Source organism: Gallinula chloropus (genome assembly GCF_964237585.1).
Source record: "Gallinula chloropus genome assembly, chromosome: 31".
NCBI lineage: Eukaryota > Metazoa > Chordata > Aves > Gruiformes > Rallidae > Gallinula > Gallinula chloropus.
Window position 1 is genome coordinate 800,159 of NC_140116.1, and position 27,028 is coordinate 827,186.

The window sequence follows — 27,028 nt, forward strand, 5'->3', positions numbered from 1 at the left end:
AGGAAAGCTGCAGTGTCCTTAATTTCTTCCGAGGTGGCCTTGACTGCTGGAGGATCGGAAGTGCCTGGGGACTTTTTATAGGGGGAGAAGGGGGGTGGGGGGCAGGCGGGGGCCACCGTCCCCCCCCCAGCACCGCTCGCTGCTCCACCTTCCCCCGGTACCCCCGTCCCGGTGCCGCCTGGGCGCGGGCGGCCGCCCTGGTGACCCCCCCTGGTCTCCCCTCCTCGCTCTGCCCCGTGGCCTCAGCAAGGTGGGGGGGGTTGGTTTGCACTTTAGTCCTGGGAATGTCCCGGGTTTTGGGGGGTTTGGGGTGATTCTGTTGCCCCCTCAGGCCGCTGGCTGGGGAGGTGCCGGTTCCCCTCGGTGCCGCCCGGGAGAGTCGGGGTGGTTCCGGGTGCCGTCGGTCTGGGTCCCACAGGGACACCCCCGATGCCCTCCCGAGGGGTGTGGGTGGCACCCCTGGGTGCTGTGGGGGTGCCTGTGGTCAGGGGGGGGGCTGAGAGGGGCACCCCACAAGTGGGGATACCCCCAGGCAGCAGTGAGCTGCAGAGGGTCCCTGCGCTGGGGCCACATCCTGCCCCCCCCCCGAGCACCCCACTCTGGGGGTGCCCAGCTGTGGGGGGGGGTGTTGGGCAGCTCTGGGGACCCGCTCGCTCCCGGCGCCGCGGCTGTGGGGCGGAGGGAGCCGTCTCGTATGAAGCCCCCCCCGGCAGGGGCAGAGCCCGCAGGCAGGACCCCCCCCACACCCCCCCGCGCCCCCAGACCCCCCCCCGGGGCCGCTCCGGCTCCTCCCAGCCCACGCTGCGGGTGCTGCGACCTGGGCAACGGTTGTGCCGCCTCTTGGGCCGGGGGCTGGCTGGCAGAGCCCCCCCCCGAGCTGGCGATGTGTGTGGAGCAGGGACCAGGCCCCCCACCTCCCCACGCTGCCCCAGACCCCTCACCCTCCTCCTCCCCACCCATCCTCTGGCCAGAGCCCTGGACCAAATGGGGACGCTGCAGCTTTTCTCCCTCGGGGGGTTGGTTTATTCCTCTTTTTTTCTTTCTTTTTCCTATTTTTCCCCTCTTTTCCCTCTTTTTCCCCCCTCCTCCCCCCCTCCTCCTCCCTCCACTCTGGGTTCTTCCCTCGCTTGGAGGCCGCTCTGCCCTCGCGTTGCGGTAACAGCCCCGGTAACAGCCCCGCCGCTGTATTTAATGTAAGTAAAACCCAAACACCGGCAAGAACGGACGGACAAACAACCCCGGAGCCTCCGTGTGCTCAGGGAGGGGTCCGGGAAGGGGGTACGGGGGGGGGGAAGGGGGGGGGGGGGTGCTGGGGTTCATGGTTCATCGCCGCTCCCCCCTTGCCCCGGGTCCTGCCCGGTGCCAAGAGCCGGCGTGAGGCCCCAGCCCAGCCCCGATAACGCTTATCGCTGCCGCCTGCCGGGCGGTGCCCGGGGGTTGTTGCCCGTCCCGGGGAGGTGGGGGGGGGGGGAGACTTGGCGGGGGGGGTGGGCCTGACCCCGGCTGCCCGCTGGGAACGGCGTTGGGGGGGGGTAGGGGGTGTTTTTTGGGGGTCGCTGGCCCTTTAAATCCCCCTGTCCCGTGTTGCCGCTTTAAGGTGCCGCTGCGGGTGGGGCCCACCTGGCCCTGCGCGCGCCCGCGCCGCTCGGCTGGGCAGAGGGGGCGTGACCTGAGTGCCCCGCCCCCTTATTAGGCCACGCCCACCGCCCGTCTCTTAAAGGGGCACGGCCGGGCCGCGGGCTGCGCTACCGGAGCCGTAACGCAGGTTCGCGAACCGGGACCGGGCCCGGGGCTGGAGGGGAGGGGGCAGCCCCGGAGGGGCCGGGAGCCGGTGGGAGCGGGAGTGGGAGCGGGAGCGGGGCTGCCCCGCGCGGGTTTTGGGTGCCCGGGTTTCCCTGCGTAGCTGGGGCTTCGTCGGTGCCGCCTCCCGGTAACGGTGCCCGGAGCCCGGTGCCCGCCGCCCGGTGCCCGCCCCCCGCCCCAGCCGCTCTCTCCCGCCCAGGTGCCGCCGCGATGCTGCTGCTCCGAGCCGTCGCCGGGCGCAGGTAGGGACCGTCCCGTCGGGGTCCCCCGGGGAACCCGGTTCCGCCACCTCCCCCCGGGCCGGTTTCAGCTCCGCTCTCCCCGCAGGCTCCCGCCGCTGCCGCTGCCCCGCCGCGGCTGCTCCCGCTTCCCCCCCGCCGGCCCAGCCGCGGGGCAACGTCGGGGGGCGGCCCCGGTGCTGGCGGCGCTGCTGGGCCTCGGGGCCGTCCTGGCCTACGGAGAACGGCGGCGGAGGGTGAGCGGGGGGGGGGGACGGGGGGGGGGCGAGGGGGGCGGCACCGGGGGAGGGAGAAGCACCGGGACGGGGGGATCGGGGCGGGGGGCGGCGCCGGGGGGTGCCGGGTACGAGGAGGCAGCACCGGGACGCCCGGATCCTCCTGGGGAGGGTGGGGGGTGAGTTCCCCCCCCCACCCCCCCCCGGGTCCTGCTCTAGGACAGGGACATCCAGAGGGGGTGGAGAGTGAGTCCCGGGGGGCAGCACGGGGAGGGTCCCCGGGTCCTCTGGGCCACCCCCCGGCTCCCACGGTCCTTCTCTGTGACCGGGACAGCGGGGTCCAGCTGGGGGGCAGGGGGTGCCCCATCCCCCCCCTGCCCTCCACCCCCCCATGACCGCCAGTCATCCCACCGGGGTGCTGGGTCTGGGGGAGACCTCAGGGTGCCCCTGGGGGACTTTGGGGCACCTCCCCGGGGAAGGGGCTGCGGGTGCTGACGGGGCTGGGGTCCCCCAGGCTGCCCAGGCTGCCCAGGCCACCCCCGCCCCCCGCTACCCCCTGTACACGCGGGAGGAGGTGGGACGGCACCGCTGCCCCCGGGACCGCGTCTGGGTGACCCACGGCACCGAGGTCTTCGACGTCACCGACTTCGTGGAGCTGCACCCCGGGGGGGCCGACAAGCTGCTGCTGGCGGCCGGGGGGGCCCTGGAGCCCTTCTGGGCCCTCTACGCCGTCCACAACCAGCCCCACGTCCTGGAGCTGCTGCGGGAGTACAAGGTGGGCGAGCTGAGCCCCGCCGAGGCACCTCCAGCCCCCGACGCCGCCCAGGACCCCTTCGCCGGGGACCCCCCGCGCCACCCCGGGCTGCGCGTCAACAGCCAGAAGCCGTTCAACGCGGAGCCGCCGGCGGAGCTGCTGGCCGAGCGCTTCCTGACGCCCAACGAGCTCTTCTTCACCCGCAACCACCTGCCGGTGCCGGCGGTGGACCCCGGCTCCTACCGGCTGCGGGTGGAGGGGCCGGGGGGCCGGGAGGTCTCGCTGTCGCTGGCGGAACTGCGCAGCCGCTTCCCCAAGCACGAGGTGACGGCCACGCTGCAGTGCGCCGGCAACCGCCGGGCCGAGATGAGCCGCGTCCGCCCGGTCAAGGGGCTGGCGTGGGACATCGGGGCCATCAGCACGGCCCGCTGGGGCGGCGCGCGGCTGCGGGACGTCCTGCTGCACGCGGGCTTCGGCGAGGAGCGGGAGGGCGAGTGGCACGTCTGCTTCGAGGGGCTGGATACCGACGTCGGGGGGGCCCCTTACGGCGCTTCCATCCCTTACGGCCGCGCCGTCAGCCCGGCCGCCGACGTGCTGCTGGCTTACGAGATGAACGGCGAGGAGCTGCCCCGCGACCACGGCTTCCCGCTGCGCGTGGTGGTGCCGGGGGTGGTGGGCGCCCGCAGCGTCAAGTGGCTGCGGCGCGTGGCCGTGAGCCCGGCCGAGAGCCCCAGCCACTGGCAGCGCAACGACTACAAGGGCTTCTCCCCCGGCGTGGACTGGGACACGGTGGATTACTCCACGGCCCCCGCCATCCAGGAGCTGCCGGTGCAGTCGGCCATCACCCACCCGCGGCCCGGGCAAGCGGTGCCGGCGGGGGAGCTGACGGTGAAGGGCTACGCCTGGAGCGGCGGCGGGCGGGAGGTGGTGCGGGTGGACGTGTCGCTGGACGGCGGCCGGACGTGGCGGGTGGCGCGGTTGGCGGGCGAGCGGCCGCTACCGGGCCGCGCGTGGGCTTGGGCCCTGTGGGAGCTGCAGGTGCCGGTGGCGGCCGGGGCCGAGCTGGAGATCGTCTGCAAGGCGGTGGACGGCAGCTACAACGTGCAGCCCGAGACGGTGGCGCCCATCTGGAACCTGCGCGGGGTCCTGAGCACCGCCTGGCACCGCGTCCGCGTCTCTGTCAGCCGCTGAGCGTCCCGCCGCCGGCCGCGGCCGCTCAAAGGTCGCCGCGTTTTACGGCCCCCGACGTGTGAAAGTGGCTCCATAAAGATTGCGCCAGTTTTATGGACTCGGCGGTTTCCTGGGGAAGTTTGGGGGGGGGTGGGAGGGGGGGGGGGGAGGGGTCACGCGTGACACCCACGCGACGCGCTGGGAGGGGGGTAGGGGGGGTTGGGGTGGCCTCAGGGGACCCCCCCACAGCTCCGCCCGGGCCCATGGGAGCGGCTGCCCCGTGTCCCGACTCCCCCCCCCCCCCCGCCCCCAGGACCCCTCTGACCCCAGATAACCCCGTGGCCCCCCCGTGACCCCCTGACCCTGCGGGACGCTTCACCCCCCGTGACCCCTGACCCCGTCACCCTTCGGCCCCGCCCCCCGGGCCCCGTCCCGCGCTCTGGGGGGGACAATCCCCCCTCCCCCCGGTCTGCGCGGCCCCCGCAGCCCCCCAGCCCCCCACCCCCGTCCCCAGGACCCCCCCCCACCCCCCGCCGGTACCGGGTCCCCCGTAGCGGAGTCTCCTCGGCAGCGGGGTCCCGGGAGCTCTCAGGACCCCCCCCCGCCGTACCGGTTATCGATCACCGCCGATCGATTACCCGCTATCGATTACCGGCCGCCACCCCCCCCCCCCCACCCCCCGCCCCCGGCCCCGGCCCCGGGGCCCATCGATTCCCTCGGCGCTCCGCTTCCCGGCCCTGCGCTGCCGCTCGATGCGCCGGCGCTCGGCTACAGCCCCCCGTGCCGGCCCGCGGCGGCCGCGCGCGCCCCCCCCCTCCCTCCTCCTCCCCCCCCTCCCCCCCCCCGCCCGCCCCGTTCCCCTTCCCCACTCCCGGCGGCTCGAGGGCGTCGGCGCTCGGCTGCGCCGCCTGGCTGCGCGCGGGGGCCGGAAGTGGCTCGGGGCCGGCGGGGGGGCCCGGGCCCTCCGCAGGTGAAGCCGCCGCCGATGGAGCCGCCGCCGCCGAAGCCCTGAGACCCCCCCCCCGCCCCCCCCCGCCGCTCCCCCGCGCCCCGCGCACGGGGCGGGGGGGGACCGGGACCCTCCCCGAGCCCCACCGGTGAGGGGGCAGCGCTGGCGGGGCGGGGGGTGGGGGGCGGCGGGGCCGGGGCCGCTGTCCGAGGTGGCGGCGGGGGGCGGGGTGAGGCGCGCCCGGGCCTTGGGGGGGGGTCTGGGGTGAGCGGGGGCGGGGGGCTGGGGGTCCGTGAGGCGGGGGGCGTCTGGGGAGCGGCGAGACACCCCCCCCCCCCGGGGGATGCTGCGCCCCGAGGTCACCCCTGAGCCCCCGGGGGGGCGGGGGGGGGGCGGCCGGAGCCAGCCCGGGACGGGGGGGGGGGTGTCCCCCCGATCTTAGCGGGGTGCAGCCCCGAAAGTTGGGACGGGGGGGGGGCGGGGAAGGGGCGTGGGGTCCTCCCGTCCGCGTTGGAGCAGCTGGGGGGGGGGGGGGGGGCGTTTCTGGGGGGTGACAACGGGACGGTGCTGGGGGGGGACAGTGGGGAGGGGGCGTCCCGCCGAAGTTCTTGTGCCCATCCCCAACCCGAGGGGGGCTCTGGCTGTCGTTGGCATCGTCCCCCTCCGTCCCCCTCCGTCCCCCCCCGTCCCCCCCCGTCCCCCTCCGTCCCCCTCTTTCCCCCTCCGTCCCCCTCCATCCCCCTCCGTCCCCCTCCCTTTGCTCCTCTGCAGCGCCGGCTCTTTGCGGGATGGGGATTTGGGGGGGGGGTTCTTTGGGTGAGCTGCCCCCCCAGGAAGGCACCAGCACCCTGCTCCAGGGCACCGGGTTCGGGGTGCAGCGGGTGGCTCCAGGCAGGCTGCTCCCCCCCAGCCTGGCAACGCTGGAGCTCCCTGGTTGCCCAGCCAGGACTGGGGTTCAGCAGGCGCCCCCCACTCCTCTGTCCATCTCCCCTCCCGTTCCCGGTTCCGTGGCAGCGGGGAGCGGGTCTGAGGCCCCCCAAAGCCACCCAACTCCATCCCCCTTGAGCCCCCCTGGAAGAGACCCCGCGGTGCCGCCAGACACCGGGTGTCGCTCAGCCTGTCACCACCCCCGTGGGGATTGGGTGTGGGGGTGTCCCCCACCCCAGACCCTCACGGGGGGGGTTTCAGCCTCATCCTGTTCTTGGCTCCCAAGGAGCTGAGGGGTCCGAGCGGCCTCCGTGAGCCGGTGGGACAGACGGGGCTCCGGAGCCCTTGTTGAGGTGTTGGGGTTCAGAGGAGCGGAGAAGCCAGCGAGCTCCAGGCTGGGGGTGTCTGTGCCCCCCAGGGAGCCATCAGGCTCCAGGCTGGGGGTCTGTGCCCCCCAGGGAGCCATCAGGCTCCAGGCCAGAGGTCTGCACCCCTCAGGGAGCCATCAGGCTCCAGGCCGGGGGTCTGCACCCCTCGGGGAGCCACCAGCCACGCTGGCAGAGGGACGGGCCCAGCCAAAGGGTTTTGGTGTTTCTCAGAGCCCGGAGAGAGCCGGGGGAAGGCGACAGGCTGGCTGGGGTTCTGAGGGGGGGGAAACAGGCTCTGGATGAGGGTGGGGGGCTGAGCAGCCTCCTGCTCTCTGCACCAGGGGACCCAAGAGACTTTTCCATCCCAAAGACCCGACCCCTGTCCTGGGCCTGACCCCCATCAGCATCCTCTGCCCACGGCCGCGCCGACACGGAGCTGTCGTGGAACTGGGCTGACTCCAGGAGCCTTTTTCATCTCCTTGAGCGCTGTCACTTGGGGCAGAGTCCTTGTTTCGGCTCCAGGCACCCTGCCCTAATTTCTGCCTCCCATTCCCAAGTTCCCAGTCAGACCCGGGAGCGGGGGAGCAGCTCTGGAGCTGGAGCTGGAGCTGCAGCCCGGAGCACCCAGGTTTGTCTGACCCAGACACCCCACAGGACCTTCCTGAGGTGCTTTAGAACATCCCCAGGGCTCTGGGGAGGGATGCCCTGCTCAGGATCCTTTTATCCCTCATCTGCAGCTTTTGAACTCACCATTCCCCCTCCTGCTCAGCCAGAACTCAGGAAAACGACCGCTGGCAGGTGGCTCCTGACACACTCCTGGTGTTCTCCAGGTTCCCATCCTCCTAGAGCACCGTGGGGCTGGGGTTCCCTCTCACTGCCCCTCACCCCGTTAACGAGCCCGGCGTGCTGGAGGAGGAAGCAGGAGCGACAGAACTGGTGGCTCCGTTGTGTTGGGCTCGGGGGGAATTAACCCCTCACTGCCCAGAGTTTGGGGGACACGCTGCTGTCCCCCCACGAGCCTGGGGGTTCTGGAGGAGGCAACGTGCAGCCCCGACCCCGGGGTGCCCAGCTCTGTCGGGGTGGCACAGGGAAGGGATCCAGTGGGGTGGCACAGGGAAGGGATCCAGTGGGGTGGCACAGGGAGGGGATCCGTTGGGGTGGCACAGGGAGGGGATCCAACAGAGTGGCACAGGGAAGGGACCTGTTGGGGTGGCACAGGGAAGGGATCCAGTGGGGTGACACAGGGAAGGGACCCGTTGGGGTGGCACAGGGAGGGGATCCAGTGAGGTGGCACAGGGAAGGGACCCATCAGAGTGGCACAGGGAGGGGATCTGTCAGGCTGGCACAAGGAGGGGACCCATAGGGGTGGCACAGGGAAGGGATCCAGTGGGGTGGCACAGGGAAGGGACCCATCAGAGTGGCACAGGGAGGGGATCTGTCAGGCTGGCACAGGGAGGGGACCCATAGGGGTGGCACAGGGAAGGGATCGATCGAGGTGGCACAGGGAGGGGACCCATCAGCACCACCCCACACCTTGGCTCCTGCTCCTGCCCCAGCCCGGGACACCCACCCCAACCCAGCCAGTCCCACGTGGGGTTTGTGGTTAAGCGGAGCTCTTCTCCTTAATTAGCGTCAGGCGACTAATCAGGCCTGATAAGGTGGTAAACGAGCCTGGCCCAGCGCCTGCTCACCCTCCTCCCAGCCCGGGGCTGCTTCCCCTCTGCCCCTGCCGGTCCCTGTCCCCCCCCAAAGCCCCGCGGTCCCTCCCCGAAACGCAGCGCCCGTCTGCGGGATGGAGAAGCTGGGGGGGGTGGGAAAGGCACCAGCGCTGGGGGTGTGACCCCCCTTTCCGAGGGGGCGAGTCGCCTCCTCTCTCATCCCTCTAATTATCTCCTTCTCCTCATATCCAATTAGCGCCGGCTCCGAGCGCCGGAGCGCCCGGTTCTGGGCTCCCCTGGGGTCCTGAACCGGGCCCTGCACCTGTAATCGTGTTCCTGGTCTCTGGGGGGTGGGCAGGGAGACGTGGGGCACGACCCCCTTCGGGCTGGGTGGGGTCAGTGGGTTGTGTCTCCCCCCTGTGAGCCCCTCGGGTCCCAGCAGCGGGTCCCTCCGGGCTGGGATAACCCAGCTGCTGACACACCCCGGAGCTGCGTCCGTCTGTCTGACCCGTTTCCCGTGGTGGGTGGGTGGGTGGGTGGGGGGGGTTAAACCCTCCGTCTTCCCGTGGCGCTGCCGTTGGCTTCCCCTTGCTCTGCTGGGGTGGGTGGTGCTGAGCCCGGGGCAGCGCTGGGGGAACCTGGGCTGAGGAGCTCCTCTGCTCCCCGGAACCCTCACCGGAGGAGGAGGAGAGTCCGAGCAGCTTCTGCAGACCAACTGACTGGGCTCTGCTTTTCCTTCCAGCAGGGTACCTTAAAGATGGACATAGAGGACTGCAACGGGCGATCCTACATATCTGGTACGTCCCAGCTCGGCTCCTGTGGCTCTTCGGGGTTGCTCGGTGGGGCACGGAGCTGCCCGGTGCCGGGGGCTGTGCCGCCGTTAGCGCCCACGGCACCAGGAGCAGCTCGTTAGTTAACCTGCTGAGCAGCTAATTAATTAACATGCTAACGGGGCTGCACCTTGGGAGTGCAGCCTGAAGTTTTGGTGTCTCCACCTGCTGCTGATCTGGTGGGTGGCTGCTGGGCTGGGCCGTGTGGTGCTGGGCTGTGTGGGGCCATGTGGTGCCGGGCTGTGCCTGTGCTGGGCTGTGCTGTGCCCTTACTGGGCCGTGCTGGGGAGGTTTCCAGCCTCACTGGGAGGAGAAGGGGTTTCCAGTGCCGACAGGTCTCGGGGAGGCTGGTCCCTGTGTCGGGGCTCCCGGCTGCGCTGGCCGAGCGGGTGACGTGGTCCCGCTCTCCAGGACGCTGAGCCGTGGGGAGGAGGGGAGGTGGCAGCGGTTGCTGGATGGGGCAGGGATCATAGAATCTGAGAATCCCAGCCTGGGCTGGGTTGGGAGGGACCCCAAGGGTCACAGAGCTCCAACCCCCTGCCACAGGCAGGGACACCAACCTCCAGGCCTGGAGCTACACAAGGTTGCCCAGGGCCCCATCCAGCCTTGGACACCCCCAGGGATGGATGGGGCACCCCCCCCCTCTCTGGGCAGCCTGTTGCTGATCAGGGTGTTGGAAGCTGCCGGTGTGCTGGGTTGTTCTGTAAGCAGGGAGGTCACACCGACTGGAGCTGCCGTGCTGGGGGGGTCACAGCCCCAGTGACACCTGGAGCAGCGCGGGGAGGGTTTGGGTTACAGAAAGCCGCTGGCAGGCAGGGTGGGACATGGGGGGAGGCTGGGGGGGGGGATTTGGGCTGATCCCGGGGGGAATGGTGTTTGCTGTGTGAAAACCCCTGGGTGTGTCCAGGAGGGGGATTAGGGTGACCCCCGTGCAGGTTTCAGAAGGGACCCTGGTGCCTCCCTGAGCCGGCCCTGGCGAGGAGCGAGGATGAAGAGCTCCGTGGGGATGAAGGGCAGAGGCTGGAGTGTGCGGGAAGGCGGGGAGGACAGACAGACAGACAGACAGACCCCGGCTGTTCAGAGGAGCGGTTGCAGCAGCCTTGGGGCACTGACAGAGCCTCGTGGGGGGGGGACATTGCACAACCCCCCCCTTGGCGCAGATCCCGTTGTTGTTGTTCCACCCCCCCTCCTGACAGGGTTTATCCGCGGGGTTATTGTCTGTTCCTGCTTCCCACCCGGAGATCCTCCCGCTCCGGGGAGCCCTGCTTGGCTCCCAGGCTCCGCTCTTCTTGGGGGGCTGACCAGGCCGGGATGGGCTCTGGTGCCGGCTGACCAGGCTGTGCCAGGCCCACTGCCCGTGCCAGGCCCTGGTGCCGGCTGACCATGCTGTGCTGGGCCCCGGTGCCGGCTGACCAGGCCGTGCCAGGCCCCGGTGCTGGCTGACGGTGCCGTGCCAGGTCCACTGCCTGTGCCAGGCCCCGGTGCCAGCTGACGGTGCCGTGCCAGGCCCACTGCCCGTGCCAGGCCCTGGTGCTGCCTGACCGTGCCATGCCAGGCCCACTGCCCATGCCAGGCCCCGGTGCTGACTGACGGTGCCGTGCCAGGCCCACTGCCCGTGCCGGGCCCTGGTGCCGGCTGACCATGCTGTGCTGGGCCCCGGTGCCGGCTGACCAGGCCGTGCCAGGCCCACTGCCCGTGCTGGGCCCTGGTGCTGGCTGACTGTGCCATGCCAGGCCCACTGCCCATGCCAGGCCCCGGTGCTGGCTGACTGTGCCGTGCCAGGCCCACTGCCCGTGCTGGGCCCCAGTGCCATCTGACCAGGCCGTGCCAGGCCCACTGCCCATGCCAGGCCCTGGTGCCGGCTGACCGTGGCTTTCAGCTCGGCAGAGCCATGTCCGTCTGGTGCTCGGTCCCGTCCTCCAGGGCAGCTTTGCTCAGCCCCGGGTCAGCCCAGGCCTAACGAACCTCGTTAGGGTCAGGGCTGAGGCCTGCTAATTAACCGCTCTGGGTGGCGGAGCCGCTGCGGGTCTGAAGGGGCTGGGGCAGACGAACAGCAGAGCGCTGAAACTCGTTAGTGTGCAGTAGATTTAATTAACCCCACTCTGAGGAAGGGAAGGGGGATGCTCCTGGGGTCCCGAGGGCGCCGGGAGCCCCGGGACTGCCCGGGGATGGGACACGCTCGCTGTCCCTTGAGTCCTTCCCGGGGAGAGCCGTGGGGTTGGAGCAGGAACGAGGGTGGAGGTGGGGGAGAGACCCCCCCGTGCCAGCCCCAGGGGGAGTCCTGGGGGGTGTTGAGCTGAAACATGGGTGCTCAGAGGGTGCGTCCCCACAGCTTTCGGGGCAGCGCTGAGCACCCCAGTGCAGCCCCCGAGGGGTCTCCTCATCCAGCCCAGGCAGGATTAGGTGCCGCCCCGCTGGGACCCTCACCCCAGTCCTCACCCCGTGGCATCTGTGTGGCTGATGGAAGATGGGGGGGTGGGTTTGGGGGGGTGTTTTCAGGCTGCTCCACAAAACATCCCGGGTCTCCTCTGTTCCCCCCTTCCTAATTTGGGTGCCGGGCGCCTCGGAACAGGGTTAAACACTCCCAGCTCCGTGGAGAAGTGGGGTACAGACAGACAGACAAACCGCCTCCTGCGCCAGTCGGGTTCTATTTGGGGGGGTTGGGGGGTGTTTTTTAGAGCAAATGAAACGTGACCCAGTATTTCTGAGGAGTTCTCAGGGAGGGGAATTGCTCAGAGCCCCGTGGAGCCCAGGGGCTGGTTGTTCCTGGGGGGTGGAATTGTGCTCCAGCTCCCGCTGTTGGCAGCGGGAAGCCCCCCCCTCACCCCTTCCCAGGGCAGGGAGGTCTGAGAAAGCCCCATCCCTGTGTTGGGGGGTGGTTTTTAGTGTGGGGGTCCCAGCTGAGAGCTGGGGGGGGTGGGATCAGAGGTTCTCAGCAGTGCCTGGCCCCAGGTGCCCTTCAGGGGACGATGCCGGTGCCGTTACGCTGGGGGGGACCCAGGAGGAATTTTGGGGAGTTTTTTCCCCGTGAGGTTGAACTTCAGTTCTGGTTTGGGGGGTTTTTTTTAACCTTTTTAAGTGGTACATGAGGGACTGGCAGGGCTGGAAGGGGTGCAGAGCAGAGCAGAGCGGCTCTCCCTGCTGGCAGCATCTCCTGGGTGCTCTGCCGCTGAGCCCGCGTCTCCTCCCCCGGGTTAAACCGGCCCCGGGAACCGGGAGGGCGCCGTTCCGGGGGTGGGAGGTGTGTGCTGGGGTCGGCTCGCCGGGAATCACCCCCTGATCGAACCCCTGGCCCGTCCAGCTCTGCTCTGTGCGTTGCAGCTCTGGGCTCTGGCTCCTTGGTACCGAGGGTGGGATGGGGAAGTGGCTGAGCATCTGCTCCAGAGCCACCCGGCTCTGGCATGCTCAGGGGTCGCTGGGGGACACCCCTGCTCCGTTTTGGGAGCTGAACACCGAGGTTTTGGTGTCCTCATCCCTTGTCAGAGCCCACTGGAGCCGTGGCTGGCTGCTGGGGACGATGCCGTTCTCCCTCCAGTCACCTGGGGCTTTATTTCCCACCCATATTTTGGGTCCTGGGCCCCGTTGCGCCGACCCCACGGCGTGGGACCTCCCCCTGTCCTCTCCCCTCATGGAATCCCAGCCTGGGCTGGGTTGGGAGGGACCCCAAGGGTCCCAGAGCTCCAACCCCCTGCCACAGGCAGGGACACCAACCTCCAGGCCTGGAGCTACACAAGGTTGCCCAGTGCCCCAGCCAACCTGGCCTTGGACACCCCCAGGGATGGACGGGGCACCCACCCCCTCTCTGGGCAGCCCCTTCCAGCCCCTCCCCACTCCTCCTTGGAGCATCGTCCCCGTGCGGCTCGGGGCGGCTGGACGGTGTGCGCAGGCCGCGCGTCCCGGTGCCGGGGAGCGGCGCGGCCCCGGTTCCCGCTCACCGTGGTGCCTCCTGACTGTAAAATGACGGTCGTTTCCCTCGGTTCCAGGAATCTGCTCTTCCTGGAAGGTGAGTGGCTGCGTGCGCCCTGCCAGCGACGCAGACATGCACACGCAGCCTGGGCTCCAGCGCTGTTTCCAAGGAGTTGGCTGTGATAACACTCCAGGGTATCTCCAGCAAGGTAGAATAATGCGAGTTAAACGGGAGCGGAGGGAGGAGGAGGAGGAGGAGGAGGAGGAGGAGGAGGAAGGGAGGGGGTATGGGGAGGGGTGTGGGGGGGAAAGGATCCTGAAATAACTCGGTGCCGTCTCCGCTGGCTCGCCGTGCGCGGAGGGGAAGGGGCGCAGGGGGCTGTGCCGGGCGGTGGGACTGGCTGGAGGGGGGGGTTAAGGTGCCTGGAATCCCCTGCGTGGGCAGGGGGGAGAGGGGAGGACAGGCCTGGCACCCCCACACCCCCCCCGAGGTGTCGTGGAGGGGAGTAGGAGCAGGGCAGGCTCGGGGTGCTGGCGTGATGCACCCAGACCCTTCGGACGGGTCGGTCTCGCCCCGTGCAGCGGCCGGTTGGGTTTTAGCTGGGGGATGTGCCCCCAGCACCCCCCTCCCCAGCACAGGGGCTCACCCCCCCTCATCCTCCTCGCTCAGCCTTCGTACTCACCTCCTCTGCTGCGGCTCACAGTGTGTGTAAGCTTCATGGGACCCCCGAGAGGAGAGGAGAGTGAAGGGTCCTCGACATCTCTCCCTCTGTGACCCCAGCAGGACAGGAAACCTCTTTAAATGCCGCCTGGGAGGAGTTGGGAGGGACGGGGATGCTGCTGGGGGGGTCTCAGCGGGGGTCTCAGCTGAGCAGCGGTTTGGAAGCTGCTGTCTCACCCAGGGCAGTTACCAGAAACGCTTCCCATGCTCGGCGAGGCCGATGAGCTCAGCGTCCCAGTAGTCACCAGACAATGGGATGAACTGGGGAGCACCAGGAGGGAAGAGTTTCTCCAGATGGGAGCGTTTGGAAATGACATTCCCAGCGCTGCCGCGGGGCTGCTGCACTTCCCAGCATCAAACTCCAGCCCTGTCCCCAGCCCTGCAGCACCACAGGCAGCTGCTCGGCTCTGGGGCACACGATGAGGGCTGGGGAGAGGGGCTGGGGGTGTTTTCAGGTCTCTCTGGAACAGAAACCCGCTGCCCCCAAAGGGGAAAGAATGAGTCTGGGCTGCGGCGGAAACACCTCGGGGCTCGAGGTGATCCGGGAGGCAGCTGCACTGCTGAGCCCGCTGCCCAGCTTGGGTGGGTGAGGGCCCATTCCCAGGGGCTGTGAGGGTCCCCCCGGGGTGGGCTCGGCTCCCCAGGGGTGGGCTTGGCTCCCCAGGGGTGGTCTCAGCTCCCCGTGGCTGAGAGTGTCTGCTCAGGGGTGTTGGGGAGGGGGCTGCTGCTGCCTGGCTGAGGGGCAGCCTGGCACGCTGAGGCACGGGGTGTTTCGGTGGGGGATTGGTGCTTGTGTGCTGGGGGTGACCTGGCTCCCCCCTGCCCGGCACTGCGGTGCTGGCTGGAGGGCTCTGGTGTGGTGAGCAGACCCCTCCTCCCCTCTGCCAGCAGGCTGAGCAGAGCAGAGCGTGGTGCTGCCACCAGCACGGGGCTGCTGCGTCGGGGGGGGGTCACAGGACCGGGGTCCAGGAGGCATCGAGCTCCTGCCTGACTCCACGGAGCTGCACGGGGCAGACGGGGCGTGAAACCCCCGAGAAGGGGGATCCTCACACAGCCCCCCTTCCAAAGCAGAGCTGCTGGGAAAAGGGGGCACAGTGGGGAACCCACAAGCCGTGCTTCGAGCCCCCCTGACTCGTGTTTCCCTCCTCCCAAAGGCAGCGGGGATTCCTCCCTGGAGAAGGAGTTCAGCTCGGCGATCGTGGGGCCCGCGGTGAGCACGCCCAACAGCCAGCACTCCTCGCCCAGCCGCTCTCTCAGCGGTGAGTACGCCCTGCCAGGCTCTGTCCCCAGCCCCTGCGCTCCCTCAGGGGTGACAGGAGCGCTGCCCTCCTGCTGGGACAGGTTTCTCCCCACCCCAGGAAGGGACAAACCCTTTCGCTCTGGTCCCCACACGGAGCAGCTGCCCGGTTACTGATCCTGGGCAGCGGGTGTTGCTGGGGACGGGGTTGTCCTGGTGATGCTGAGGAGTTGGGGATCTTTCCTTGGGGCTCTGAGCTTCACCTCGGCTTCCAAGCAGCTGCATGTTCCATCCACTGGTGCCAGTTTTGGGGTGGGGGGGGCCCTGGGGGTGCTTTGGGATACGTTATTTGTTGTCCCTGCCTAGCTGGCCGCACGGGCAGTGAGGAGCTCCCCTCCCTCTCCTGTAGAACCTGGGGCAGGTTGGAGGCTGTGGCGTGATTCCCATAGCACCACAACCCTGCCTCTACTCCAAGGAGCCTCCTGGGAGGTTGGTTGTGGGGCTGCCATGGATTTGGAGAGTCCCAGGGTGCGTTTGGCTCCTGCACAGGGTGAGGAAGCTCACCCCCAGCTCTGTCCAGTGAGCCATGGGGAACGTGACGTCCCCCTTGTGCGCCGGGGGCCGGCGTGGCCCTGGCTGAGCTCAGCACGGCCGGTACCAGCTGGTTGGGGTGTGAAGAGGAGCGCTGAGACCGGGAAGGTTGGCAGCTCCCTCCTGGCAGCACACTGGGTTGTCTCTACCAGATGGACTCAACCGGCACCGCGCCGACCTTCCCCCTCTCCCGGCTTCCCACTGCCCCTCGCTTCACCAGAGCAGAGAAACTCCTTGTAATTCATCCCTGAGGCTTCCAGCAGGTCGGGACGCCCCGGGATGGGGCCCTGGAACGTCGCTGTCTGACCCAGGACAGAGGAAACACGACCTGTTACGTTTTCAGAAGGGGAATGGCCCGGATTGGCTCAGCCGCTGGTTTTGGGGTTATTTTCCTTTCATTGCTCACTCTTCCATTTTCTCTTGGCCCTACAAATCCTCTGGGAAGCTCCGTGGAGCTGGGGAATCACAGCTTGTGGGCTGGGGCTGGCTCTGGGATGTAACACAGCCTGTTTGCCCGATCCCAAGCGAGAGGAATCGAGCGCCTGGGCTGCCTGAAAGGACAATAACGATCCCTTCCCCTTTAACAGCGGGATGCGGGTGATGCTCCTGCCTCTGATCTGACTTGACTTCACAGCTGGTTCATCCAGCCAGCGTCGTGCCCCAGAGGAGCAAGAATATTATATAACCTGTTCTGCCAGCGAGGCTCCTCTCCGGACTCGGTTCTGAAAGGAGGATTGCAGAACAATAGTTGGCTTCCTTCAGCGCCCAGGAAGGATAAAAAGGATAAAAAAACCCAACCCCTGAGGGACTGGGAGGGGAAAAAACCCCAACCCCAACCCCGACAAGGCGACAAACCCCAAGCAGGACATCAGAGTGTGGCAAACAGCAGCTGGTGGGGCAGCTCCTGCCCCAGAGAGAGCAGCGTTTCCCCTCCTGCCTGTGCCCGGAGGCGTCTGCCCCGCGCCCGGTCCCTGGGATGCTCCCAGGGGAGCGCGGTGGCACCGGCCAGCACGTAAATAGCAGTTCTGTTCCCCCCCCCTTCCCTCCCCTCCCACCCCCACAAGAATGCCGCAGCCGGAGTCTCCTCTGGCCGGTGGCTCCGCAGCCGGGTGGTTGCCAGAGCCGGGGGGACGCAGAGTTCCCGCTGCCCGGAGCCGCCCCGGGAAGGCGGGATTGTCTGCAGAGAGGAGCCAGGCAGGGAAGGAGCCCGAGCCAGGATTCCTGGGCCCTTCACCCGGCAAGAAGCCTCCGGCCGTGTCCCGGATGAATCACTCCATGCTGCTGCTGCTGCTGCTCCGTGATCCCGCTGGCCAGGCCGTACCTGGCTCTGCCCGCGGCGGTGAGGAAGAGGAGTTGTCCTCTCCGGGCTCCGTGGGGACTGTGTGGCTGCTGTGCCTGGGGCTGTGGCCTTCCCAGGACCTTCTCTGCTCTCCGGTGTCCGCGCGTCCTCCTCGCCCGGTAAGCGGCCCAGAGCCTCCTGCTCACCCACTGGGACGCATCATCCCCCCCCAGGGGGGTTTATTGGGGGTCCCCTGGCTCTCGCAGCGCAGACCCCGGGATGGGTTTGATCCGTGGGTACCACAGTTTGTCTCCTGGGATCCCCCACGCTGTCAGCCTGCCCGGACCATGGAGACCACTCACACTCCCACAGAGAGCTGACTGGGTGGGCTCAGCCCTGGCTCTGGAAGCTACTGGGATTCCCATCTGGCCGTGCTGGATCGGCCCCGTTCTCACGCCTGTCTCCGTGCTCAGACTCCACGGTCTCTGGACAGCAGTGGAGTCTCCTCTGTGTATAGAAACTTGAGTTCCTCCAGCCCCCACAGTTCTCCTCTTAAGGGATTGGGAAGAGCCTCCTGCTTTAAATGGAAGAAAGAAGCAGCTGATAGTTAAAGGGGTTCTGTAAATATTTTGTCTGAGCCCCTGGGCTTGGTGCACAGCCACGCCGGTGACCTGGATTCGACCGTGCTCTGTTCTCCTCCTCCTCCTCCTCCTGGACCAGAGCTGGAGGGTGCGATCCGAGCAGCCTCCCCAGGGGATTCCCTCTCGCTCCCTCCCCGGCTGCTGACGATGGTTTAAAGGGGGAGGAAACTTTCCAGCTGGATGGTTTCAAGTCTGACCCATGGAACAGGCAGCCTGTCCCCCCGAGCCTGTCCCCGCAGCAGCTGGGACGAGCGCTCCGGCGCAGGACAAGCTGATCAGGAGGCAGCAGAGGGAGCAGAGGGAGAGGTTTCCCCCCTGTCCTCCCCTCTGCGGGTCCTCGGAGAGCCGCAGCAGTGGCCCTGCTCTCGGGGAGTGTTTGATTTGTGGCATTCCACAGATCATTAGAGCAGCGGGAATGTAGGTCAGGGCTGGTGCATCCAGCCCCTCGCCAGCCGCCGCGGGAGGGAGGAAAGGTGGTGATGGGGAGGGGAACCCAGGGGGCTTCACGGTGCCCGTCCTGCAGCGGGGAGACCCCCTGCTGCCCTGGCCCTGAGCCCCTCCATCATCCAGCTCTGGTGGGCTGCTCCAGCAGGGTTCCTGACTCGCAGCCCTCAGCTGTGGGACCTTTCCCTGGCAGCAGCACTCACGTCCCCTCCCTGACTTCACACAAGGTTTCTCAGGGCTTTTTTGGTGCCCAAACTCTGCCCCACGAGTGTCTGTGTGCTCATCCCCTCCCTGTGGCTTGCAGCGATTCCTGTAGCCTTTTCCAGGGTGGAGGGAAGAGGCAGAGCTGCCTGGGGGTGCCTGGGGCAGGGAGAAGGGGGTTCAGGCAGGTCCTTGTTGGGTTTTTCCTGCCTTTCACCAGTCGATGGGGCCCGGGTCTTGCAGGGAGGATGGGAACTCCCGGTGAAGCTGAGGCCAGCTGCCTGTTCCAGACCCGTGTTGGGCTCACATTGAGCCTCAACCGATCCAGAACATCCAAACTCGGTGTCTTTCCTTCCTCCACAGTACTCCAAGAGCACAAGGGGGTTTTCCTCCCACCTCCTCTGCCTTTTGAACCCGGGGAACTGAATGTTCTCTCCTTTGGTTGGGGTCCTTACAGGGCAGTAATCCTTGGGATGTGCTAATGAGTCAGCCACCCATCCCTGCATCCATCCCTGCATCCATCCCTGCATCCCTGCATCCCTGCATCCATCCATCCATCCCTCCATCCATCCATCCATCCATCCATCCATCCATCCATCCATCCATCCATCCATCCATCCATCCATCCCATAACCTCACGTGCTGCCTGTTCCATGCCTGTTCTTGAGCCCTTGATGAAATAAAACGACGCCTCTTTGTCACAAACCAACCACTTAACCCATCCTGGTGTTTCTTTTGGGGGGGGGGGGAAGCCTCTCCCGCGCCGCGCTCCCGACCCCTTTCACCTGGGAGTGGGGGGGTGTTTCTCCCCCTCACCCCCTCCTCTGACTTGTTTCCCACCCCCCCTCCACAGCAAACTCGATCAAGGTGGAGATGTACAGCGATGAGGAAGCCAGCCGGCTGCTGTCCCAGGATGAGCGGATGCTGGAGAAGGAGGACAGCGTCATCGTGGAGGACTCGCTCTCCGAGCCCCTGGGCTACTGCGACGGGCCGGGCCAGGAGCCGCACTCCCCGGGGGGCATCCGCCTGCCCAACGGCAAGCTCAAGTGTGACATCTGCGGCATGGTGTGCATCGGCCCCAACGTGCTGATGGTGCACAAGCGCAGCCACACGGGTGAGGGGCAGCGCCGCGCCCCAAGGGGGGGGGTGCTGGGGGGCAGGGTAACCCCGGCTGGGAGGCTGGTGGGTGCAGGAGGATGGGTGTCCTGAGGTGCTGAGACGGCAGCTGGAGAGGGTGGGGAAGGGGTAGGGAGTGAGTGTCGGGTCCCGAGGTGCTGAGCCCCGAGAGGGCAGCTGGAGAGGGTGGGGAAGGGGTAGGGAGTGAGTGTCGGGTCCCAAGGTGCTGAGCCCCGAGAGGGCAGATGGAGAGGGTGGGGAAGGGGTAGGGAGTGAATGTCGGGTCCCAAGGTGCTGAGACGGCAGCTGGAGAGGGTGCGGAAGGGGTAGGGAGTGAGTGTCGGGTCCCAAGGTGCTGAGACGGCAGCTGGAGAGGGTGGGGAAGGGGTAGGGAGTGAGTGTCGGGTCCCGAGGTGCTGAGCCCCGAGATGGCAGCTGGAGAGGGTGGGGAAGGGGTAGGGAGTGAGTGTCGGGTCCCGAGGTGCTGTGCCCTGACACGGTGGCTGGGGAAGGGGTGAAGCTCGTGGTCCCTCGCTCCCACCTGAGGGTTTGGAGGTCGCAGCCTGAGCGCTTCCCTCACCCCCACACCTTTCCCTGATCCCCCTCCCTCCATGAATCCCCCCACTCTGCTGCTCTCCCTGCCCTTGAGGAACGTTGTGATGGGGGGAGCTTGACCCCCTGCTGGGGTTTTGCAGGAGAACGACCCTTCCACTGCAACCAGTGTGGAGCCTCCTTCACCCAGAAGGGAAACCTGCTGCGGCACATCAAGCTGCACTCCGGAGAGAAGCCCTTCAAGTGCCCCTTCTGCAACTACGCCTGTCGCAGGAGGGACGCGCTCACCGGCCACCTCCGCACGCACTCGGGTGGGTACCCCGGGCCGGGAGGGGAGGGGGTGATGGGGAGGGACCCTGCGACCGTGATACCCAACTGGGGAGGGTGACCCCAGCTTCAAAACCCACCAGGCTGCAGCTCTGGGTTCCAACACCCGACCCACAGCAGCCAAATTCGCTCTCCCAGTAGCTCCCAGTTCACCGCAGAACCCGACCTGCCGTCGGTTAACGGTGTGGGCGCTCTCTGGATGCTTCCCCAGCTCGGTGCCGCCGAGCCCTTCCTGGGGGGGTTATTTATTGCATCTCTTCCTTACAAAGATAAATGTTTAATGGCTTTTATTGAGCCCGGATCCGTCCCACCCTTGGGTGTGCCCTGCCCCAGTAAGAACCAGTGCCCGGGGGGGGTTGTTTTCCCTCCCTCGCGACATTTGAGATGCGGTTTTCCACCCTCCGGTTCCGTGACGTAACAGCTGGTGGGGAAGGGGGTTGGGGGGGGGGGGTGGAGAGGGGGGAGCACGGGTGGGAGGGGAAGACACCAACCAGCCCCCCCCCAGTTTGCCGTCGCTGTCTGTACTGGTGTGTTTCCGTGGTGCTGCTGGGGCTTTCAAAGTTCACTGGTGGCTTTGAACACCTGCGACCTGCTGCGGGGAAACCGGCGCCGTCTGCTTCCTTGAAGGGAGAACCCTTGGCCCCCAAAGAGCTTCTTCTCACCACAGCACCCCCAGAAACCCAGTTTCCCCCCCCACGCCCCCCCAGGTCTCTGTAGGTTCCTGCCCTGTGCCCTTCTTGGGTGTCACACTCTGGGTCTCAGCTCCCATCTTGCTGCTGGTGAATCTTCCCCACTCTGCTGTTTCCTTTGGGAGTCTGTCAGCTCTTCCCCACATCTTTCTGGGGGGCACTGGGGGCTGTTTGACCCCCTCCCCAAGCCTGGAATGGGGTCTCACCTGGTGTACATGAGGTTACTTTTGTCCCCCACTGGCAGGGGATGAAGCTGCTCCTTGGTGTAGGGCTGTTTCCATCTCTTGGCTGGTTCTCCAGCCTGCTCAGCGGTGCTTCTGATGCTGAGGAGATCAGGACAGGGCCTGTCCCCCCTTGCAGGGGAGGAGGGGAGGTTGGCATCCTCCAGCTCTGCCAGTTAACGGGGAGCAATGCCGCAGAAATCCCTTCCCCACGTTCCTTCCTCATCTCTAAAGGGGAGTAAAACCCCCCCAGAGCAGTGAGGAGGCCGTAGCTGGAGGCAGAACCCCTCGTGTCATTGACTGGGAGAGCGGAGCGCCGCGTCTCCTCCTGCCCGGCGCCCAGGCTGCGGCGACAGCCCCGGCCCCCCGCGCGGCACCGGGGCACCGCGATGCTGCTGGGACCAGCTGAGCCACAGCCGCTCCGCCTCGAGGCCTCCAGTCCGGAGCCATCAGCATCATCCATCTTCCTCATCTCCCTCTCCACCCCCATCCCAGCCAGGCTCCAGCGTGGGCAGGAATGGAGCAAGGGGCTGCGGCGTGTGGCCGCCCCGAGCGCGTCTTGCCGGCAGCTCTGCCCTGTGCCGCTGGCGTTAGGGAGGTCTCTGCTCTGGGCTTGGTTTAGACCCTCTGTGGCGAGGTCAGGAGGGGGTTTGGGGGTGTTAGGTGGCTGAGCCCTGTTTGGGGAGCCCCATTTGGGGAACCCCAACTCGTTGGCAGTGTGGATGTGCAGACCTGGAACCGGGGCCGCATCGCTGCCCATCATGGCAGTGGCTCCTGGAGACCCCCCCCGTGGGGGGGTTTCTCCTCATTATCTCTCTTCAGGGCACCCTGAATGCTCCACGCCTGGGGGCTCAGGGCTGTTATCAGCCCCTTGGTCCCATCTCCTCTTGTGGGTCTGGATCCACCCCCCCAGCTGTGCCACCCTCGCTGCAGCAGGTCGAGCTGCGCTGGCGTCTCCCCACTGCCCAGCACCCTTCAGCTGTGACACACAGCAACAGGACGAGCCCCTGTGACCTACAATCAAAGATGAGTCTGGATGGGAGCTAATTACTCAGAAGCCCCTCGTTTCATGTGAGTCTCAGAGGCGAAGGGCTGGCGGTTCCCCCGTCGGGGTGGCAGCAGCGGGGTCTGGCTCTCCCCCCTCAGCCTCCTGTGCTGGCCCCGGGGGGGATGCCCAGCTTTCATCTCAGAAGATGTGCCATCCGAAGCAGGGAGGTATTAGAATCCAGATCAAAGGCGCCGCCGTCGCTTCCAAATAGATCAGAAGCTGCAGCCCACACCCGGGACAGCTGAGCCGAGCCGCCGGCTCCCCCGAGACCTCCCTCCCCCCCTTCGTCCCCACCACCCCACAGCCCGGTGAGGAAACCAACCTGGAGCTTGAGTTTGGGGAGGGGAGACGTGTGGGGTGTTGGTCTTGGTCAGGGGAAGCTTGTGGTGGGCTCAAGGTTTGGGTCTTGGAAGGATGAAGAGGTTCAGGGATCCGGGATGGAATCCTCCTTGATCCCATCAAGGGATGGATGGATCGAGTCCATTGAGACACGAGCGCGTGTTGGGGGAGGATGGTGACGTTTCCAAAGGTCAGGCTGAGGACTGGAAGGAGAAGTGGCCCTTGGAAAGGCAAAGCCTTGGCTGGAGCCTCCCCCCTCAGGGGTAATCCTACCCCTGAGCCATCACAAGAGCCCCCACGCTGTGAGCGAGACCTTTGCTGCTGAGGGGTGTGGGCAGGAGGTCCTGCCAGGGACAGGGACACCCCTCATCCCAGCCCAGGGTGCCCCCAGCCCCCTCCAACCCGGCCTTGAACCCTGCCAGGGATCCAGGGGCAGCCCCAGCTTCTCCGGGCAGCCTGTGCCAGGCCTCCCCTCTCCCTGGGAAGGGTTCCTGCCTCCCAGCCCCTCTCCAGCTTTCTTTGGGGAATCCATACGGAGCTTCCCAGCTCAGAAATGCATCCCTGATCCCAAGGCAGCCGTTGGGAGCTGTTTGTGGTGTTGAGGAGCACCAAGGCCGAGCTCTTTGGGGAGCTCTTTGCGAGCAGTGCGAGCGATGGAGGCTCAGAACACAGAGTCAGGGCTCTCCCATCTCCATCCCTGGATTTGAGGAGCAAATTCCTAATGCTTTCATGTCAGGGGGCTGGTGGCATCCTCATCTCCATGGGGACCATCTCAAACCACCATCCAGCTGCTCAGCACCAGTGCTGTAGCCCGGGGAGCGCCGGGGAAGCAGCAGCTTCTCCAAACTGATTTCCAACCTGGAGCTTCAGTGGATGGAATCTGGTGGCTCCTGGCCTCTGCCAGGCCCGGGATGGAGCGATGGGTGTCTGGACAAGGGGGGTGTGGTGGGTGCTGGGTTGGGGTGTCGGGACGGGATCCGGTACCAACCGTCTCGAGCGGAGGCGCCGAGCGAAAACATTTCAGATGAATCTGGGTGCTGAAGCTGGGGGTGGGGAGGGGGGTGGGGGGTGGGAGACGAATTCACCTCCGGCCCGAGAGCGTGGGCTCGCCTGGGTTTCTGCCTTGGTGTGTTTTTTTTGTGTGAAAAACCCAGTTAAAGGTTAAACCACAACCTGCAGAAAGCCCCAAAACAACCCCGAAATCTGCCGGGAACGGAAGGAGCCCGGAGCCCAGCGGGGGGAGCGTGACACACCCAGCGCTGGAGGGGGCAGCTGGGCGGCTCTCGGGGGTCTCTCCGGCACCGCTGGCCCCGGGGCTCGGCTGGTGGCCACAGCCCCCTCCCCAGCACGGGTTTGGGGTCCCCAGGGTTCTGGGATCTCCGGGGTGAGAGCGATGGCCGGGGTGAGGGGAGCACACGGGGCTGTGGGGGCTGCAGGAGTGCCCAGGGGGGTGTGAGGGGGGGGCTGGGGAGCTCACACCCCCCTCTCCAGCCCAGCTTCCCTGCCTTGCCCCCCTCGTTAGCATCTTCTGGCCTAACGAGCTGATCGACCCGCGGGTCCCTGGGAGCCAGGGTCCCTTCACCCCCCCTCCCTGACACCCCCCTGGGGTGCCCCTGTGCTCTGCTGCCCGGGTGCTGCCCTGATGGCACCGAATTACCCATCCACCCCGTGGGTGGCACGACCCCCCCGCGTCGGCGTCGGCCTTTCCCCGTCCCCCGCGATGCGTCGGCAGCGGTGGAACCGCGGTGGGGTTGGGAGGCGCCGCTGTCCCTCAGGAGGGGCCGTGATTTCCCCCTCTGTGTGACCTGATGGTTAAAACCCACCGGTAACCGTGTGGCACCGGGAGCATCACGGGCACCGGGAGCACCACCAGCACCGGGAGCACCACCGGCTCTGCGGCACACGGCAGCCGCCTCTCCTTGGTGCTTGGTGCAGAGCTGAACGCTGCCCTTGGGTGGCTCTGGTGATGTGCCCATCAGAACTGGGAGAGACTGGGACCAGCCCGTGCCCAGCGGGTGTCTGAGCACGAATCCCACCCGGATTCACGTGGACCGCGACCCCGCGCCGGCCACCCTGCCGGGGCGCTGGCGGTACCGCGCCGGTGTGGAGGAAGGCTGTGGCAGCAGCTGAGCACCACAGCTCGTGTCTCCCAGCCCTACAATTCCCTTTCCCCACGGCACAAACCCCACAGTGAGGGTCTGTCCCACTCCCCAGCGTGTTTCCTCCCCCCCTTGCCGACCCTTCCCCGGGCGCTTGGGCGAGGGTGCCGCGCCGTGCCGGTTCTTAACGGGGGGGGCTCTGGGTTTGGGTGTTTTTCAGTCTCCTCCCCCACGGTCGGCAAACCCTACAAGTGCAACTACTGCGGCCGGAGCTACAAGCAGCAGAGCACGCTGGAGGAGCACAAGGAGCGGTGCCACAACTACCTGCAGAGTCTCAACACTGAACCGCAGTCGCTGGCCGGCCAGCAAGGTCAGTGCTGCAGGGGGTACAGGGCAGGGGGGGCCTGGGGAGGGTGGGAAATGGGGTTAGGGGGGGGCTGTGAGTTCGTTTTTCCAGCCCCCATCTTTGGGGTTGGGCTTTGGGGGAAGGTCCTTCCCGCTGGGAAAGGGGACGCTGCCCGGTGATGGGGGATGGAAGGTGCTGTGCGCACGCGTGGTGGTGAACGCCGCAGAGTCCCGAGTGCTGCCTCCCCCTGGGGTCCTCCCCTCACACCCCACACCCCCCCCCCAAATTGAAACACACCCCAGTGGCTGCTGAGAGTGTTTCCCGTGGGGAGCAGACCTGTGTTTGCTGGTGGCCAAAACAGGCTGGGAAGCACCTTGTGGCTCCTCCTCAGAGCCCACAGGCAGACACTCCCCCTCCCCAAAGACCCGAATCTGGAGCCTTCCTGGCTCCTCATCCTCTGGGGAGCCAGACTGGTCCTGCTGGAGCCCACAGACAGACACCCCCCTGTCCAAAGACCAAATCTGGAGCCTTCCTGGCTCCTCATCCTTTGGGGAGCCAGACTGGTCCTGCTGGAGCCCACAGACAGACACCCCCCCGCCTCCAAAGACCGAATCTGGAGCCTTCCTGGCTCCTCACTTTTGGGGACCCAGACCTGGTCCTGCTGGAGCCACGTTCAGCCCTCACAGACGCTGCAACCGGCTGGTCCGTGGCTGGTGGGGTGTGGGGATGGCCGAGCTGCCACAGGGGAGGGGACAGGGCTCCCGGGGCCGGGGTCGAGCTCCAGCCCGAGCAGCCGGGGCAGTTCCACCCGGTGAAGCCGGCTCCTCTTCCCCAAAGCGGCAGGAGCGGGCGCAGCTCGATGAAGAAGGGAGGCAGAGCGGCTGCCGGCGCTCCCCTGCGACCGACCCGCCGACGGGGTAAGCCCTGGGCCTGGAGCTGGCAGCCTGGCAGCCTTTCCCTAGGTCCATCCCGGCTTAGCAGAGGGCAGGAGCCGCAGCCCGGAGACTCCGGCGTGGGTTGGCAGCGTCCCCGTCCCGCTCGCCCCCGTCCCCTGACCCGGGTGTCCCCCTTGTCTTGCCAGGTGACGAGATGCGGGACCTGGAGATGGTGCCGGACTCTCTGCTCCACCCCTCGTCCGATCGGCCGACGTTTATCGACCGGCTGGCCAACAGCCTCACCAAGCGCAAGCGATCCACACCTCAGAAATTCGTGGGTAAGGGGAGCCCGGATTCACCCCCCACAGCTTCCCCCCACCTTCGGCTCCCCGGGGCAGACAGGAGAGATGAGGGAGAGGGGGAGCCCCAAAGCGGCGGCTCAAGCACCCAGGGAACCCAGAGACACCTTTTTCCCCCCCCTGCCCCTCTCCATCACCCCGTCCCCAGGAGCTGAGGCTCCGCACTCGGGCTCGCGGCCGGTGTAGCACAGCGCCTTTCATCCCAGCACCAGGAGGGGATGGTGAGGGGTCAGGGGGGGTGTGAGAGGGCAGGGGGGGTGTGAGAGGGCAGGGGGGGCTGTGAGAGGGCAGGGGGGGGGTGTGTGTCCCCCAAAAACCCCATCCTGCCCCCTCTGACCCCCCTCTCCACGCTGGCAGGGGAGAAGCAGATGCGATTCGCCCTCTCGGACCTGCCCTTCGACGTCAACGCCGGCTTCGAGAAGGACGTGGAGATGGTGTCAGCCCACCACCCCCTGGACCCCTCCTACGGCAGCTCCCTGTCCCTGATGGGGGGGGAACACCTCCGCCCGCTCCGGCTCCCCCCCACAAACTGCATCTCCGAGGTCACCCCCGTCATCAGCTCCGTCTACACCCAGATCCAGCCCCTCCCGGGCCGGCTGGAGATCACGGGGGGTCGGGAAGCCGCCGAGGGGCACGAGGAGGTGCCGGACGGGGTGCCGGTGGTGTACCGGAGCCGGGACCAGCCCGCCTCACCCTCCAACGGCTGCCAGGACTCCACGGACACCGAGAGCAACCACGAGGAGCGAAGCTCCCACCTCCCGCCGGGCAACTGCGCCAGCACCCGCCAGAGCCCGGCCTACGCCAAAGAGGACCCCAAACTGCCCGAGGGACCCCCGGCCGCCGCCCGCTCCACCCCCAGCTCCGCCAAAGAGACCCTGCGGGTGGTGAACGAGGAGGGGGAGCAGCTGCGGGCCTTCCGCTGCGAGCACTGCCGCATCCTCTTCCTCGACCACGTCATGTTCACCATCCACATGGGCTGCCACGGCTTCAGAGACCCTTTCGAGTGCAACATCTGTGGCCACCACAGCCAGGACCGGTACGAGTTCTCCTCCCACATCGTGAGGGGCGAGCACAAAGTCGGTTAAACCCCCCCCCCAACCTTAAAACAACCCCCCCCCCTCTCC

General features: G+C 67.4%; 1 protein-coding gene across 5 annotated transcripts; it reads left to right on the plus strand.

The window, feature by feature from the left end:
* Positions 1–1,702: 1,702 nt before the first annotated feature.
* Positions 1,703–26,989, plus strand: LOC311202720 (sulfite oxidase; the record flags this gene model as incomplete). 5 transcript variants are annotated; one of them, XM_084277337.1, is made up of 10 exons in its annotated part: positions 1,703–1,765; positions 2,003–2,045; positions 2,131–2,278; positions 8,826–8,884; positions 14,699–14,799; positions 18,787–19,047; positions 19,745–19,912; positions 24,545–24,694; positions 25,752–25,883; positions 26,262–26,989. In XM_084277337.1, 9 exons carry the CDS (start codon positions 2,014–2,016, stop codon positions 26,987–26,989), a joined length of 1,779 nt encoding a protein of 592 aa, XP_084133463.1. The 5 variants fall into 5 exon arrangements, with proteins under 5 accessions (XP_084133463.1, XP_084133465.1, XP_084133464.1 ...); XM_084277338.1 differs by lacking the exons at positions 1,703–1,765; positions 2,003–2,045; positions 2,131–2,278 and adding an exon at positions 12,897–13,028 and having other exon boundaries at positions 8,841–8,880; positions 14,695–14,799; XM_084277341.1 differs by lacking the exons at positions 1,703–1,765; positions 2,003–2,045; positions 2,131–2,278 and having other exon boundaries at positions 8,841–8,884; positions 14,699–14,817.
* Between the last annotated feature and the right edge of the window lie 39 nt (positions 26,990–27,028).